The 16,195-nt window shown below is 45.1% G+C and overlaps 1 protein-coding gene across 1 annotated transcript in view; it reads right to left on the bottom strand.

Moving 5' to 3' along the window:
- Window positions 1-16,195, bottom strand: part of LOC126336941 (G protein-coupled receptor kinase 1) — a 1,003,538-nt gene that overhangs the window by 61,789 nt on the left and 925,554 nt on the right. The window contains exons 4-6 of the mRNA XM_050001122.1: window positions 3,433-3,534; window positions 254-328; window positions 99-160 (exon numbers count right to left, since the gene is read on the bottom strand). Of these exons, the coding sequence (XP_049857079.1) occupies window positions 99-160; window positions 254-328; window positions 3,433-3,534 (239 nt within the window). The remainder of the gene's footprint in view (window positions 1-98; window positions 161-253; window positions 329-3,432; window positions 3,535-16,195) is intronic.

Here is a 16,195-nt window from a genome sequence, read left to right as displayed (position 1 = left end):
AATTGTCTAACCGGCCGATTAGTCGACTTAGAAGAAAATATTTTGCGGCCTTTAATAATTTATACGTGGTGTAAAAAATTACTTGACTAGAAGCTTACCTTTCTAAAAACTTCTTGAAGGGTTCACCTCGTAGATGGTTAAAGATTTCTTCTATGTATGGCTGTAAGGAAAAGAAAATAAATGCCGTAGAGCTTCTAACGAATACTATACGGAAAAGTTTTTAAACAAATTAAGTTCTTAAGTAACTACTTACCTCAAATAAATTAACAGGAACCTCGTTTTTCATTAAATACTTCTGTACATGAGCAACAGCTTCTTTGGAGTAATCCTGCAAATGAGACAGAGCAGTACATTATTTTTGTTACGACTGCATCAGATGTATCGATTTACGGCGTTTTATTTTTTAAGCAACGTCAGTTGAAAACTATTGCCTGCAGATGCTTCCCAAAGGTTGGCGATCTTTACGTAGTAGCACAACGGCAATGGCTCTAGATTCATCATAAAGTATTATTGGTCCATATATTAATCATTTATAGTCTATTGTTGAAGGAACTTTATTAACAGAGAACGGCTGAGTGCTAGAGGACCGCGTGATTATAATTTCCCTATTTAACACGTTATAACACGGAAGCTAGTTATCGTACGATTATCGACTTGGTAGTATTAATGTCGAGAGTATGAGATGCATGATTTCCATGAGTCACAGCGCTACCGTCCAGTTCCAACTACGGCCACCACATGCCGTGATCAGTCATCGTGATTCATAGCTTCACACACCTGACCAGTCGCAGTGCATTTGTTGACGTATCAACAGGAGCTTAGACAAATCAAGCAGAGTATTATTGGTGAAGCTATATTATCAAAACAACAGTAATGCTGCAGCTGCATTTCGAGGATATCGCTGGCTGAAAGGATTACGGAAGGGTCCTCTTTCTCCGCCTGCTGTGCGGAGCATGATGATGAAATTCGAATCAGTTGGAGAACTGGGCGCCGCTCCGGGAAGAGGCCGACGACCGTTTGCAACACGGGTAGTTGATGAGATCGCTGTTGCTATGGCAGACAGCGCTGGGCACAATTCCTGATTGTCAGGTAGTGCGCATGCTGTGTCACGACAGTTGAACATCCAGCAGTCCATTGTACGGATGGTGTTTCGAGCCATCTCAAACGGTATCCGTACAAGATCTATACCGTACAGTAGCTTGCATCACAGGACGCACGACGACGTGTTGACTTCGCTCTGCACTTTCTTGAAAGGATTGAAGTCGACGAGGGCTGCTCCTGGACCACCCTATGAACAGACGAAGCTCATTTTTCTCTGACGGGTGAGGTGAACACACAGAATTGCCGAGTGTGGGGATATTCACCTCCAGTCACTGTGCATTATGTTCCTCTGTATGGTGAACGTGTCACCGTATGGTGCGGCTTCACGGCTATATTCATCATTGGCCCATTCTGTTTTGAACAGGTTGGTACTCAGGGATCAAAGACGTGCAGTGTGACTGGGCAGTGTAACTGCGAAGTGCTTCGTCAGCATGTCATACCCGCCATACAGGGGAGATACGCATTGAACTCAACAGTTTTCGTGCAAGATGGGGCCCCAACAGCACATTGCTCGTGAGATTCAGCTGCCCGACACACATTTGGAAACGGTCGAATTATCAGCCGACCGTTTCCAAATGCTTGGCCGGCACGATCACCTGATCTCATTCCCTGTGATTTCTGCTTGTGGAACTACGGGAAGGACAGGGTTTACCAGGGCAACGTTTATACATGGGCAGATCTGAAGCGCAACATATCAAGAGAGATAGCCAGCATAACAACGGACATGCTTCGTTCTGCTGTGCAGAACGCAGTCCTGCACTTTCCAACTCTTCTGGACACTGATCGGCGCCATACTGAGCCCCCTTTGTAGGAGTAATGGTACCGGTATACAATGGTATGATGTATCGTAGCAGCACATTAAAAGTGTTTCAATTAAATTGATTCTGCATTGTTTGGCTTCCCCATACCCTTGAGATTAATGCTACCAAGTAGTACGGTAGCGGTAGTTAGTTTGTTAGTTTCCGTATTATAATGTGTTAAATAGGGAAAATTTAATTATAACCACCTGCTACATAGCGGTAGGTTTATCGGATCCAGTCAGTAACAGTGTGTGTGTGTGTGTGTGTGTGTGTGTGTGTGTGAGAGAGAGAGAGAGAGAGAGAGAGAGAGAGAGAGAGAGAGGGGGAGGGGGGGGGGGGGGCTCGAAGACCTATAATGCTTCATAACTGCAAAGCGCTGTCTTTAACTAAAGCACTCTACGGATCTACACCTACACTACACATGCCACTGTATAACGCATGGTAGCGCTATCATTTTCTCCTGTTCTCTTCCATTTGTAAAGCGTGCGCAGAAAGAAACACAATGAGGTCGGATTTCTACGGCTTTAAAATAATTGTCATTTACCGAGACGAACGTGAGAGGAAGTACAGTAGTGTGTGTGTGTGTGTGTGTGTGTGTGTGTGTGTGTGTGTGTGTGTGTGTGTGTGTGTGTGTTCGGGCATGGCTGCCTAGTAATGAAATAAGCTAACATACTAGAGTTGGAGTTTGTCTCCAACCAATTAATGAACAAAACCAGGGAAATGACCCTGAAATCATCATTAACATAATAGCTATATCATTATAAATTTCAGTGTGTTATGGGAAAATGTTGGTTGTTTTCGTTGAAACACAAAAGAGCAAGTTGTTATTTCTGTTTTTAAATCAGGCACAAAACAAGTATTGTGAGACCACAAAAAGAAGGCTTAATAGCATTACAAGAACTGCTGGAACTAGAGTGGGTTGGAACGATGTGGAAGAGACCTTGAATAAGCAGTAGTTGGATAATGACTAAAACTAATGAGGAACAACGACAACAACAAGAAAACTACCATATTTTTTCTGCTTCCAAAGAGATTATTTTTGTGAAAATATATCCGATTATGATGTACTTTAGTTAGATTTCTGCAGCTGCCGCACCCTTCCTTTTATTTTATTGTAATATGCCTCACTTAAGCGCACTATCTGTATGTAACAAACATAAGTAATGTAAATTACCAACCCGTAACGGATACTGGAACAAAATCCGATACTGCATTAAACAGGTTCTTAAAGTGGGCACCACAAGAAGTACGACTACAGTGTTGTGTTCAATTGTCATCAACACATACAATCAGAATGTATGCGAACTATGAACACGGATGAAGCTATGGTGGTGGGGAGGGCATCTCCTACAAAAAGCATCGCGACCACTGCTCGACGGCGGCTGGCTTTTGTTTTAGGGGCAAATATTGCTTCAGAGCAAACTACAGTATATGTCACTGGAGGGTGGAGTGCGCACAGATAGGTGCATTATAGCGCGTAAAAGAAAACAAAAAGAGGGTAGATAGCGCAGGCAGGAAGTACGCTACTCACATGCGAGTGGGCGAGCAACTCCTTCATAATGAAATTGTCGTAAATTTCACGGGCGAGCTTTCTTCTCTCCTCCACGCATTCCAGTTTTTCGAACTGCTTTATCTGTAACAAAAAGGAAAAAAGTCCATAAGCGAACCCATTTATATCAAGAGCCTATAAGCAAATTACAGGGGAAAAATCTATACTAATAATAAATCTGTAAAACTGTTGTCTCTCTTCCCGAATATGCTTCTCCAAAACTGATAGACGAATTTTCGAACGGTTTTCGCAGGTAACACGAGCATAGTTTGGGGCTCTGTAAAGCCTTTAACTCAACAAAATCAGATCAAAGAGAAAAATATATTGTTATTGAAAGTTCTATTAATACTAATATTATAAATGCCAAAGTACCTCTGTCTTGCGTTTTCACGACAATCTTGCTGAACCGATCTCACTGTAATTTGTTACGGTGATAGCTTGAATCACGAGGGAGAACAAATCGGCTATTCTAAAAAGTGTGTAGTACAAGAGACTTACTGATTTCAAGAATATTCCGCAGATTTACAGTCTGACTCCATGCTTCATCATATTTTTGAAAATTCTTTTATTGGTTGATTTGTGCTACGCGATATAATTGACGGTAATCGATACAACGCCTCAACTACATTGTTCAGTGCGTTTAATCCATACTTCCACAATATTTGTTGCATAATGTATACGTTGTGTAACGTATATATACTTCAATTGACAAAGACACGCGCTCCTGCCCACGCCCCTCTGTGTACACTGATCGTCAACGACGCGGCGCGTGCGTTGCGACAGCTTGGTAGGGGGGAGAGTTATGCTGACCCGCGAGGGCAGCTGATGTTATTGCACGTGTAGCTTTCTTACTCACTACCACTCATCGTAGCAAAACTACTGATATGCGAGCGCAGCCGCGGCTAAAACCTAATTAATACTAAGACAAGGAAAAATTAGGCTCGATTTATAGGTGGATTTGAAAATTCATCTTCTTAAGCAAAAATGCAAACAAAATCAAATCTACAGTCGATGTTCTGCAGTTTTGGTTACGTGTATGGTGTTGAAATAAGCAAAGAAGCTTAATTTCTCTCCGTGGCGCCATTTTCCTTGCATGCGTAGAACATCATCTCTACGCATCAGCAAATATTCTGTCCGAGAGGTCCTATGCAAAGTCTTAGAAAAAAATAATAAACACGATACAGCACTGTGTGCAATAAACAGGTGTCAAAGGAATTGCAAGACATACTCAGAAACATGCTAATTATCTCGTTACTTAAGAAACTGTGCCACTGGAAGCTTCTAAACAGTGGCACCAACGAACACAACGATTGCAGAACCGTCTCGGACAAGGTTATTTTCACAGCCACACATCCTAGTGTACACAGTTGCACCCAACCCAACAGGCAGTCCAGATTTTTTATCGCTGTACGAATATAACTCTAACTAGGGATGACCGGCCGGAGTGGCCCAGCGGTTCTAGGCGCTACAGTTGGAACCGCACGACAGCTACGGTCGCAGGTACGAATCCTGCCTCGGGCATGGATGTGTGTGATGTCCTTAGGTTAGTTAGGTATAAGTAGTTCTAAGTTCTAGGGCACAGATGACCTCAGAAGTTGCGTCCCAAAGTGCTCAGAGACAATTGAACCATTTAACTAGAGATGGTATGCACTTAACGTAACTACACTGCCCGCCAAAAGACATGCTCGGATGCCAATGTACCTTCGAACTTATACACACCATCGGCTGGTATGTAAATGATTACAGGGGGTGTGATCCTCTGTGACAGGTAGAGTAACCACGCCAGTTCTTTAGTGTTATTCATGTTTAGCGTTGTTACAAGGCTTGGTAGGGAGTAAATGGTGCGTGATCAGCGACAGATGTCGACTGATTACTGTGAATAACACAGAGATGCCCTGTACACGCGCGAGACAGCGTTATCAGCATCTCACAGACTTTATAAGGAGCGTCATTGTGCGTTTCAATTTGGCTGGATGATGGAATTGCGGGACAGTCGGATGTGACAGCGGCCTGATGTCGGACACACGGCGACCTGAGGGCAGGCATGCTCGTCAAGGTTCTGCTCGATAACATCTGACCTCCACAAGACACGATTGCCATATTGTGTACCAAGCACACCGTAACACCTTCAAACCCGTGCCTGCCATCGGAGAACACGTAATTCTACAACATTCTATGTCACCTGCGCCACTGGTCAAAGACTATCAGCAGTCGGTCTAGGGAATTACCGTTCCACGCGTAGGCTGCTGTTAACGCCAAACACACACGGCTGCGTCCGGAGTGACGACGAGACCGGGAAGCAAGGACTGGTGATGAATGACATCTCAATGTGTTCAGCGACAATTCGTGTTCGGCATTATCCTAGATGGCCATGGTCGGCGAGTATGGCCGTGAACTATGGAGAGGTCCCATTCTTCCAAAGTTTTGGAGAGTCACAGTGGTGTTACTGATGGTGTCATCGTGTGGGAAGCCGTTGGGTATGACTTCACGTCGCAACTTGTAGTGTTTGAAGGAAGGTGTGTCACGGACATCCTATGCCTTCATGTGATACCTCTCATGAGACATTATCGTGGCATCATTTTTCAACATGACAATGCCCGTCCACACGTGGCACGCCCCTCTTGGGATGTTGTCGAACACTTCTGGGCAGCTAGACCTCCCCCCCCCCCCCCCCCCCCCCCAGAGTGCTCCCTAATAGAACATGTGCTGGGATCAGGGCCTGTGCGTCCACGATATCAAGCACCACTTACAACAGTTGTGGACCAGCTTGCCTCACGAGTGGATACAATGGATTTACGTAATCCTTTGCCACCGAATCAGTGCACGCATCCATTCCAGGACGAGTTCAACTTCATACTGACAAGTGAGCTTATAGTACCAAGTTCTTTATAAATTTGACTCGATTTGTGATTACTGAAATAACATCACATAACCTCTCAAATCTGCGAAGTTTTATTTTGTTTCCTCCAACCCTTCTGGCGCGTAATTTATTTTATTGGGTCAGTGTACTGAATGAAACAACTCTGTTACCGAGACATACTCATTCAGCAAATTAAACGTTCCACGCTGGATCCAATGAATAGCTTGCGACTCATCAAAAGAAAAACAAGGTTTCATTATTCACGTATTTTTTGGATAGCAATGTAAATAAAGTATTATCCAATTTTTAATTGCAATGCTTTTTTCTCGCTGTTAACATTTCAGTAATTCTAAACAATCAATACGATTCGGGACTTGTGCGAGGGCCATCCAGAAATAAAGTTGCCCTTTATTTAAATAACCGTTTTTATCCGGAAATATAGCGCTCGGACGATACAGAATTTGTAACAATCACATCCCGACCGAACAAGTCTCTCAGACTGTTATTAGTAACGCTGCAGCAGTGTCTGAAAATGGCTGCTCTTATTTTTTCTTCTGCCAGTTGTGATAAAATTTGTAAACACATGAAATATTTCGCCGATAGAAATTCATTGTCTGTTCCTAGCTTTACACCGGAAACCAAACAGTAGAGTCCGCGCACAATACCGTGGCCGGCAGATGCGCAATCGGCAGGACATGCGTGGAGGGAGCAGTATTGGTGGGAGTGAGGGGCATACGGTGAAGGGAAAGGCTGGCCGGGAAGTGCCGTTCTGAACTGAAGTCGACGCTCATATTTTTGTAAGTAATACGTGGAGCTCTTCCACATCCACACGTGCATGGTGACTATTCAAAAAGATCTGTCACCTCTGCTTTGTTTAGTGTCTAAAAAGAATTACGCTGAAAATGCTGGGATTTATATTCGCTTGGCTAGTTAACCATTCATTACTTCTTAGAAGCGTCTTGAGTAAAACCTACACATCTCTCTGTTGCCACGTTAAAATCACCTTCTTTTACCAAAACACAGCGGAGTTTACACAGTGTCACCTCACCAACATGTTGAGCAGACGCAATTGTGATAGAATTCGGGGACAGTGCTTTATTAAGCGAGGAACTGAGGAAAAGTAAGGTCAGCAGGTATGAAAAAGCGCATCCTCGGTACAAAATAAACATGTAGTGCCTTCACTTACGTTGTTCCAAAATCCATAGCATTTCTCGCTTCACTAGCTATCAATAGCCTCTAAAAATTACATTCTTTCATCGAAAAAGTCTGCAGTTAGTCGAATAGCATGGCAGATAATGAAGTTATTCATAATAACCATACGGCAAAATACTCTGCTCTTTGGATGCTATGATTTGTCGAAACCTCATTTCGATAGCTCAAACCGTTTATGAAATCTAAGGAATACTGCGGATATTTCACTCTGCCTTTATCACTGGCGCAGCACGATTCCAGATGAGTGTGCTACATCACATCTATTTCTTTGACACTGGTGACGGATAGAGATCTCCATTCAAGTCTAAAGAAAAATCCGGTATGTTAGCTAACTTTCATACGCAGGAATATATTAGGTAATATGTAACCAAATAATAGCGACTCCTGTTTTTCAGTGCAAATCTTTTTGGAATTTCGCGCAGTGTGCTATTTCCTTGTAAACACCACATTAACGAAATGATGGGCACATCATCATGAACCTGACATACAAAACTACAAGTTTTGGTTTTTTTTTGCGAACAGTTTCTGTAAAATCGTTTGAGAAAGATTGCAGGGCGTGCACCTCGAGTCTGTCATTACCGACAGGCCGGAAGGTGACGAACACTGTCGGCCTCCCCTTATGAACAAACGAATTAACTCGGGCAGCGCTCTGGACGAAAATCGGTCACTGTGCATCGAGCGCCTTATCCTGCGCGGGCCCTAGTCAATGTGGACCTCTGGCCAAGGCATAGTTCAGAGTAACTGCGTTGGCTCAGAAGGTAATGTGGACGGTGTCCTGGGGCAGCAAGGGCACCTGGGACAGAAAGGGCATTCTGCACACTGACAACCTGAAACAATAATCGCTGATCATTATTGCGCAACACTGTGGAAACTGCGATGGGCCATTTACAATACGAGGCGTGCACTGCTCACTGCATGTGTTGCGCTGATCCGTCAACATACGGCTCGCAACACAACTGTTCTGGAGAAGTTCCACAGGGAGCTGTATGATCATAAAGTGCCCAGGTCTTTTCTTGCATCTCAGGAAATTCCTACCCTCCGATCAGCATTTGAAAATGACAGCTGAAAACGACTTTCATGTGCTGTTTCCATTACCAAATGGCAGGCATCTACGGCACAGAAATACAAAAGTTGATCTCAAGATATGACAAGTGCCTCTTTCAGCGGCAATTATTTAAAAATAGCTCAAATTGCTGTATCTGTAACCAATACAATTTTTCAAGTAACTCCGTTTCCTTTTTTTTTTTTTTTTTTTTAGAAATATAGAGAAACTTAACTTCCGGATGACACTCATAGCTTCTTGCAATCTGGATGTTACTCCCGCGTCTGCGAAGTATGAGTTTTCGTTCCTTGAGTACGTTCCATTGCAACCGTACCTCACCCATAGCTTAGTTATTTATCAGGTATAGCAACTGGAATGCCAGGATGACGAACAGTGGACGCCGACTGCTGCGCGTTGTTAGGAGGCACAACGCTATTGTACTGTGGACGCTGCGTCGCCCAGAGGAATGACAATTGACGAGAAATCCAAAATGGGCGGGGGAGATAGCCTCCCTCCGAATATACGATGGTACTGCCTGGAGTACGACAAAGTACTTCCTGAAGAAAGGCCAGCGCATTCCCCCTTTACATGTCGCCGATGAGGTGTCTGCGAACCTGACGCCAAAGCCAGTGCCTTGGCAGACGCCTTCGCGGACAACTCCGTTCCTGTCCACGATCCCATGGACGAGGAACACGTACATCTCACGCAGCAAAGGCTCATGGCCCTCCTTGATGTCCAGTACGAAGACGAAATAGAAACGATAACATAAGAGGTGGTCGAAGCGCAGATCAGTCTCCCAAACCCAAAGAACGCAGGTGGAAACGACAAACTTGACAACATAATCTTAAAACACCTATCTCCTAATGTCCTCCGGCTTCACATAAACATGTTTAATACGAACAGACAGGCAACTTCCTTGCTGCATGAAAGCATGCAGAGGTGATTCCATACCGAAACAGGGAAAAGGACACAGGTTCCCCAAAATTATAGGCAAATCAGTCTCCTCCCAGACATCTCCAAGGTCTTCAAGAGGTTGTACATGAAGAGATTACTCCAGCATGTAGAGGCAGAAGGTATAATCTCGCATGAGCAATTTGGTTTCCAGCGCGGACACAGCACACAGCATCAGGTCCTACGCCTTGCTGAGGACGCGATGTGTGCCTTGGAGCGTCGTGAGTGCTCAGGGAAGCGCTTCTCGATGTTTCCAATGCCTTTGACTGTGTGAGGCTTGAGAGCCTCCTCTACAAATTATTCGTATTGGGGGTACCGACGCCGCATGTCAGGCTCATTGCGTCGTACCACAGGAGTAGGAGTTCCTTCCATGTCCGCGCCGGCGACGGTACCAACGGCCGGACAAATAGTAGCGGGAGTGCCGCAGGGGTCCATCCTTGGCCTCCTACTTTTCTCTCTCTACACCTCCGACTCGCCAACAGTGAATAGGGTCGCGTTAGCACTGTATGCAGACTACACGGCCCTGTACACGAGGTGCCCCAATGCTAACGTCATGCACCGACGTCTATAGTTAGAATGTGATGCGCTGGGGGCCTGAGCAACCAAATAGCGACTGAAATGCAACTCCACCAAAAGCCAGGCTCCAATCATAACGAGGAAAAAAGTCCCTACCGACCTCCAGCCAGGGAGATCATGGGATTCATCGGACTGGTCTCACCAGGCAGGAATCCCTTCACTCCTCCAAGCGTTTGTGATGTGAAATTCAGTGTGAGATCCTGCATTATCCTGTTGGAATATACCATTTGGTAGCCAGATCACGAAGGGTCTGACTCGCAAAATAATGTTGGTCGTTCAGACTCACTTCAATAATTACCAAACTGATCCAGTTGTCATATCCAACAGTTCCCCAGTGTGGAGCTCGAGAATAGCCAATTGATAGGTCATATATGAACACGTCGATCTGACCGAAGACACTCAACACTGAACGCCCCACAATGTTACTCAATGTCCCAGTTGACTCTGGCTCCACTCCATTGCAAGTATTGTTTTCTGTAACATCTTACCAGCGCTAAAAGATGCATGTCAACTAGAGATCTCAAGCCAGCTTCCAGTAATACGTTCATGAAGGTTCTTGGTGACACAAGGCCTATAACCCCTGTCTGAATTTAAGCTGTCGTAATCCATCTACTCGTCAACGACAGTCTTACAGTCCTACCATATTTTCATGGTGTAGTCCAGGGAGGACCCGCGCCTGCTCTTCTTACCACACTGCTGCCCCGAGTCCACCTCGTCAGCACTCGTTTTGCAGGTGTTGCCCTGCAGCCAACTGTCTGTACCATCTGTCCCTATGGAGTTCTTTCTTCGTTCATGCCGATGATTCGACCATCCCCAAAGACCGAAAAATGACGGTAAGCTGCACGTGCAAGTAGTCTGGGATGCTGCATAGCGATCTCTACCTGAATGGTTCCAGTAATGCAAGATACACCAAATAGCCATCTGCAATCTCATCATTATTCATCTGCAGGAAAAGCTGTGTTCAGAACTAAAACAACGAAAATGGCTTCACATGAGGATGAAATTTTGATCACCAAATCCCACCGGCCTTTGAAATAATGGAGTATCATTGTGGTAGCGTTCGGTGAAGGTGATGATGGCCCAACACATTCCATTGTGGATAGTGCATATGAAAGACACTTCACTGGATACTTTGTCTTGAGTCAGCTATACTACAACTGGAGTAGTCGGCCACGAAACATTGTTGAAGAAAACAGCTGAAAATGGTATACACTTATTGCACTTGACTTTCGTTTGCTTTTGGCGTGACAATATCCGAGGCGTGTGTAGCAAGTCTGCGTTATAAAAATATCTTCCCTATCCCACTCTGTTTGTGGCAAAGTGAAAATGACGCATACAATACTCCTGCATCATTTTGTTATCAACGTTATACGGAATATCGCTACCCTAGCCCGCGATTTGGGGCAAACTAACACAAGGACACTAGGCTCCCTTTCATACTTCCTAACAACACGGCACGATTCCAAATGCGCAGCGAAAGACGGAACTGGAGGGATGACACCAAGTGGTGTTCAGAGACGAGAGCAGGCTCTGCCTCGGCGGCGTCAATGATTGTCATTCTCGACTGCGACGCTACATCACATCACCTATTTTGTCCAAATTCGAGGTATCTGCAGTCCTTGGCCAGAAATGAAAGTGACGGAAGTGAGAGCTCCACATGGTCAAACGTGTAGGAAAAAAATATCAATTTTAGTGCGAGTCGGGCGAGGCATGAGCCACTTATTTTTACGCCGCTTCCGCACAACGGTTGGCGCAGTGAAATGACTATGGGATGGCTCCGGCCGATGTGGCCGAGCGGTTCTAAGCGCTTCAGTCTGCAACCGCGCGACCGCTACGGTCGCAGGTTCGAATCCTGCCTCGCGCATGGACGTATGTGATGTCCTTAGGTTAGCTAGGTTTAAGTAGTTCTAAGTTCTAGGGGACTGATGACCTCAAACGTGAAGTCCCATAGTGCTCAGAGCCATTTGAACCATTTTTTATGGGATGGCACCTGTCAGAGTCGTATCTAGACGAATCATAGAGGTCCCATACCACTCCAACTGCACACGTCCCAAACCATTACAGAGCCTCCACCAGCTTTAACAGTCCCCTGCTGACATGCAGGGTCCATGGATTCATGAGACTCTCTCCATACCTGTACACGTCCATCCGCTCGATACAATATGGAACTAGACTTGTCCGACCAGGCAACATGTTTCCAGTCATCAATTGTCCTATGTCGATCTTGACGGGCTCCGGCGAGGCGTAAAGTTTTGTGTCATACAGTCATCAAGGGTACACGAGTGAGTCTTCGGCTCCGAAAGCCCACATCGATAATCTTTCGTTGAATGGTTCGCACACTGTTGGTGGCTCAGCATTGAGATCTGCACCAATTTGCGGAATGGTCGCACTTCTGACACGATGAACGATTCTCTTCAGTTGTCGTTGGTCCCGTTCTTGCAGGATCTTTCTCCGGCCACAGCGATGGCGGAGATTTGACGTTTTACCGGATTCCTGATATTCACGGCACACTCGTGAAATGGTCGCACGGGAAAATCCCCTCTTCGTCGTTACCTCGGAGATGCTGTGTCCCGTCGCTTGTGCGCCGGCTATAACACCACGTTCAGAGTCACATAAATCTCGATAATTTGCCACTGAAGCAGCAGTAACAGATCCAACAACTGCGCCAGACACTTGCTTTCTTATATAGGCGTTGCCGACCGCAGCGCCGTATTCTGCCTGTTTACTAATCTCCACACTTGAATACGCATGCCTATAACAGTTTTTTTGGCAGTTTAGTGTATCTTAACACGCGTGTATATATGTGTAAACAGTTACTGAAAATCTCAAAAAGTACTCGACCGATTTACTTTGAATTTTTACACCTTGCTGTAATAAACCTTTGGACACATACAGGCTGTATATTTTAATATACAATATACATATAAAATATATAATAGTGAAACATTATCACAAGACAGGAAGTTGGGTTGGGTTGTTTGGGGGAAGAGACCAAACAGCGTGGTTATCGGTCTCATCGGATTAGGGAAGGGCGGGGAAGGAAGTCGGCCGTGCCCTTTCAAAGGAACCATCCCGGCATTTGCCTGGAGCGATTTAGGGAAATCACGAAAAACCTAAACCAGGATGGCCGGGCGCGGGATTGAACCGTCGTCCTCCCGAATGCGAGTCCAGACAGGAAGTTGTGTTTATTGCTTATCATCTTATAATTGGAATACTACTACAGAATATGAATTTACAATAACAATAAACAAAGTTCAAGGTCAGAGAGAGGGGGATATGGTAGATGAACAGAGGGGTGAGAGGAAATGGACGTAGAAAGTGGAAAGGAAGACATGCTCAGAAAGAAGGCACAGGAGGAGACGGAGAGAGGGGGGCACGAGAAGATCAACAGAGGGGGAGGAGAAGATGAACGGAGGACGGCAGGAGGTGTGGACACAGGAGAGGAGGAGGAGGAGGAAAGACAATAGGGGGAATAAGGAGATTAAGACGTACAGACAATTCCCATATGTATTTCTTTCTTTTCCATGTCACCAGACAACTACAGCAACACGTGGCTAGGAACAGCTACTTTATTAATATTTTGATAAATGGCATGAAAAGAAAAGACACATGAAAATTTGGAATTGCAACTAAATTTCCAGGAAGGCATTGTAAAGGTTACACGAGAACTTCGTATGCAAAATTATATATGTGTATTATTTTACAGTTGTTGATTAACGCCGGCCGCGGTGGTCTCGCGGTTCTAGGCGCGCAGCCCGGAACCGTGCGACTGCTACGGTCGCAGGTTCGAATCCTGCCTCGGGCATGGATGTGTGTGATGTCCTTAGATTAGTTAGGTTTAAGTAGTTCTAAGTTCTAGGGGACTGATGACCACAGCAGTTGAGTCCTATAGTGCTCAGAGCCATTTGAACCATTTTTTGTTGATTAACAACTGCTGGGATGATATTCACCGTGAAAGCAGGGAAAGCAGTAACTTCCTCGAGATCAAGTACAAGTTCTACATGCCACGTTTTTACAATTACATGGTTGTTTTTGAGTCTCTATAGAAAAACAAACTTAGTTTATATTCGTAAAAAGTTGTGTCTGATCGTTCACTTTAGCAGAAAACCACACGTAACACATCATTTCGCCAAACATTAGCGAGGATAGCTGATAATGTATACGGGGCGATCAGAAACTTTCCGTTTGAGGGCACTGTTGCAGCACATATGCAATGTAGAGCAACTCCACCGACACGCACGCAAGGTATTAATGTGGTATTCGTGTCTTTTCGACGAAGGAGCGGCATACACAGAAACGTGAACTGTGGCGACGTTATTACCAACTGCGTCCAAACAGGACCAACGTGATGTTATCTTGGCTGTTAAAGGACAAACTCCGGTGGGCGCCCATCGGTGGATGAAGAATGCGTATGCAGTTAAGGCGAAACGTACAGGAAAATTGCGACAAGAGCTTCTGCTGCTTCATGATAACGCACGTCCCCACATCGCAAATGTCGTAACACTGAAGTTACGCCAACACAAGTGGGACACACGCCCTGCAGTCCTGACCTCCCCCCATGCGATTACCGCGCCTTACGTCTCTTAAAGACAGCCGTGGAGAGTCGACTATTCCTGTCGGACGAGGATGCGCTGCAGGCAGTTACGAACTACTTCATGCAGCAGGATACGGTGTCTTACCAAACGGGTATCTTCAACCAGGTGCGTCGGTGGGATAATTGCCTCAATGCTCATGACGATTTCGTCTGTATGGCATACTGATTCTGGACTGTACGACCTTCGAAAAGAAATTTTTTGATCGCCCCTTATACAATGGAGTCTTCTCGAGATGCGATTTCTTATTCTCTCTCTCGATAACAGTAGTTTTGAAGCTTTTGGGTCACATTCTTAACCTGACAATAAAAATAAGACATCGCAGGGTTGAACAAGTGCAGGGTTTTCCAAAACACTGGTGTTCTACGGTAAATGTGTAAGTACTAGGCGATTTTTTTGGTCACTTTGGCGCTACTGATTACTTTGTTTTAAATTTTGTTATGATACCTATGTTATTTGTTATGATTTAATATCGAAGTAATTAATGAATAAAACAAGTTTTCTCTCTTTTTACAATTTTATTAACCTTAAAAAGAAACACGGTGTTCCATCAGAGTATCAGGATTCTCAAAGTGTTTGGGAAACACTGCACTAGTGGAGTGCATTTGTGGGGGAATTTCTTTCAACAGTGCACGATAGCAATTCTCCTCTACCTTGAAAGCATTATTTCGGCTTATTTTCAGTGTAAGTAACGTAGAAACTGAAAATAAAAATAAAAAGTTTTCGCATAGGTACTCGAAACCCAAGGCCTTCACATTACTCTTGTGTACTCTTTGAGCTACGTCAACCGCCGCATGGAACCTACGTTAACTTAAACAGCTCGTGTGTCGCCCGACATGCTAGATTAATTTTGTTTTTCCTAAGCGCTTGGCCGTCTGGAGCTCTCACTTCTGTCAGCTTCATTTGTGGCGAAACCCAGCTTATGCCAAAAGATCTGGAGGAATTCGGTGATGGCGAGTAGGCGCGGTCCCCCTATCAGTTCTGCCGGGTTGGCACTGCTGCTGTTGCCAGACGGAGCAGCGCAGAATACTGAGTTCCGCGCCCTGTACACTCCCGAAGTATGTCTTCTTCCTGCTATGCTGTATACGCACAGTAACCCAACTACTGTATTTGGTATCCTTCCTGGTCTAGAAACCTTAATTTAGTTAGTGGCTACGTAGATCATTTGCGCGCTTTTTATCCAAACTTCATGAAAGAACTCAGTTTTACGGACTACGTACACACGATTTGTCTGCGAGTATGTTGGTCATTATGGAACATTTTTGGTGATTGCTTCGGGGTGTTGATCTTCACTTTCCTCTAGTATAAATATTATCGAAAGACTAAAGCGACGCTCCATAAGACCCTGCCTTGTTCCGCTAGCGCTGGGCGCGTGTACTCGTGTGTGTGTGTGTGTGTGTGTGTGGAATGCGGCAGGTGGTTGGGAAGGATCCGCACCGCATCGCACCACAGCGGGCTGCGCAGGCGAATCGATAGCAATGCGCTGTCCTGCCAGCCAGGTGGAGGTGTGTC

Source organism: Schistocerca gregaria, chromosome 1, assembly GCF_023897955.1.
Source record: "Schistocerca gregaria isolate iqSchGreg1 chromosome 1, iqSchGreg1.2, whole genome shotgun sequence".
Lineage (NCBI taxonomy): Eukaryota > Metazoa > Arthropoda > Insecta > Orthoptera > Acrididae > Schistocerca > Schistocerca gregaria.
Note: the sequence above shows the minus strand (reverse complement) of the source record. Positions and strands in the feature narration are given on the sequence as shown.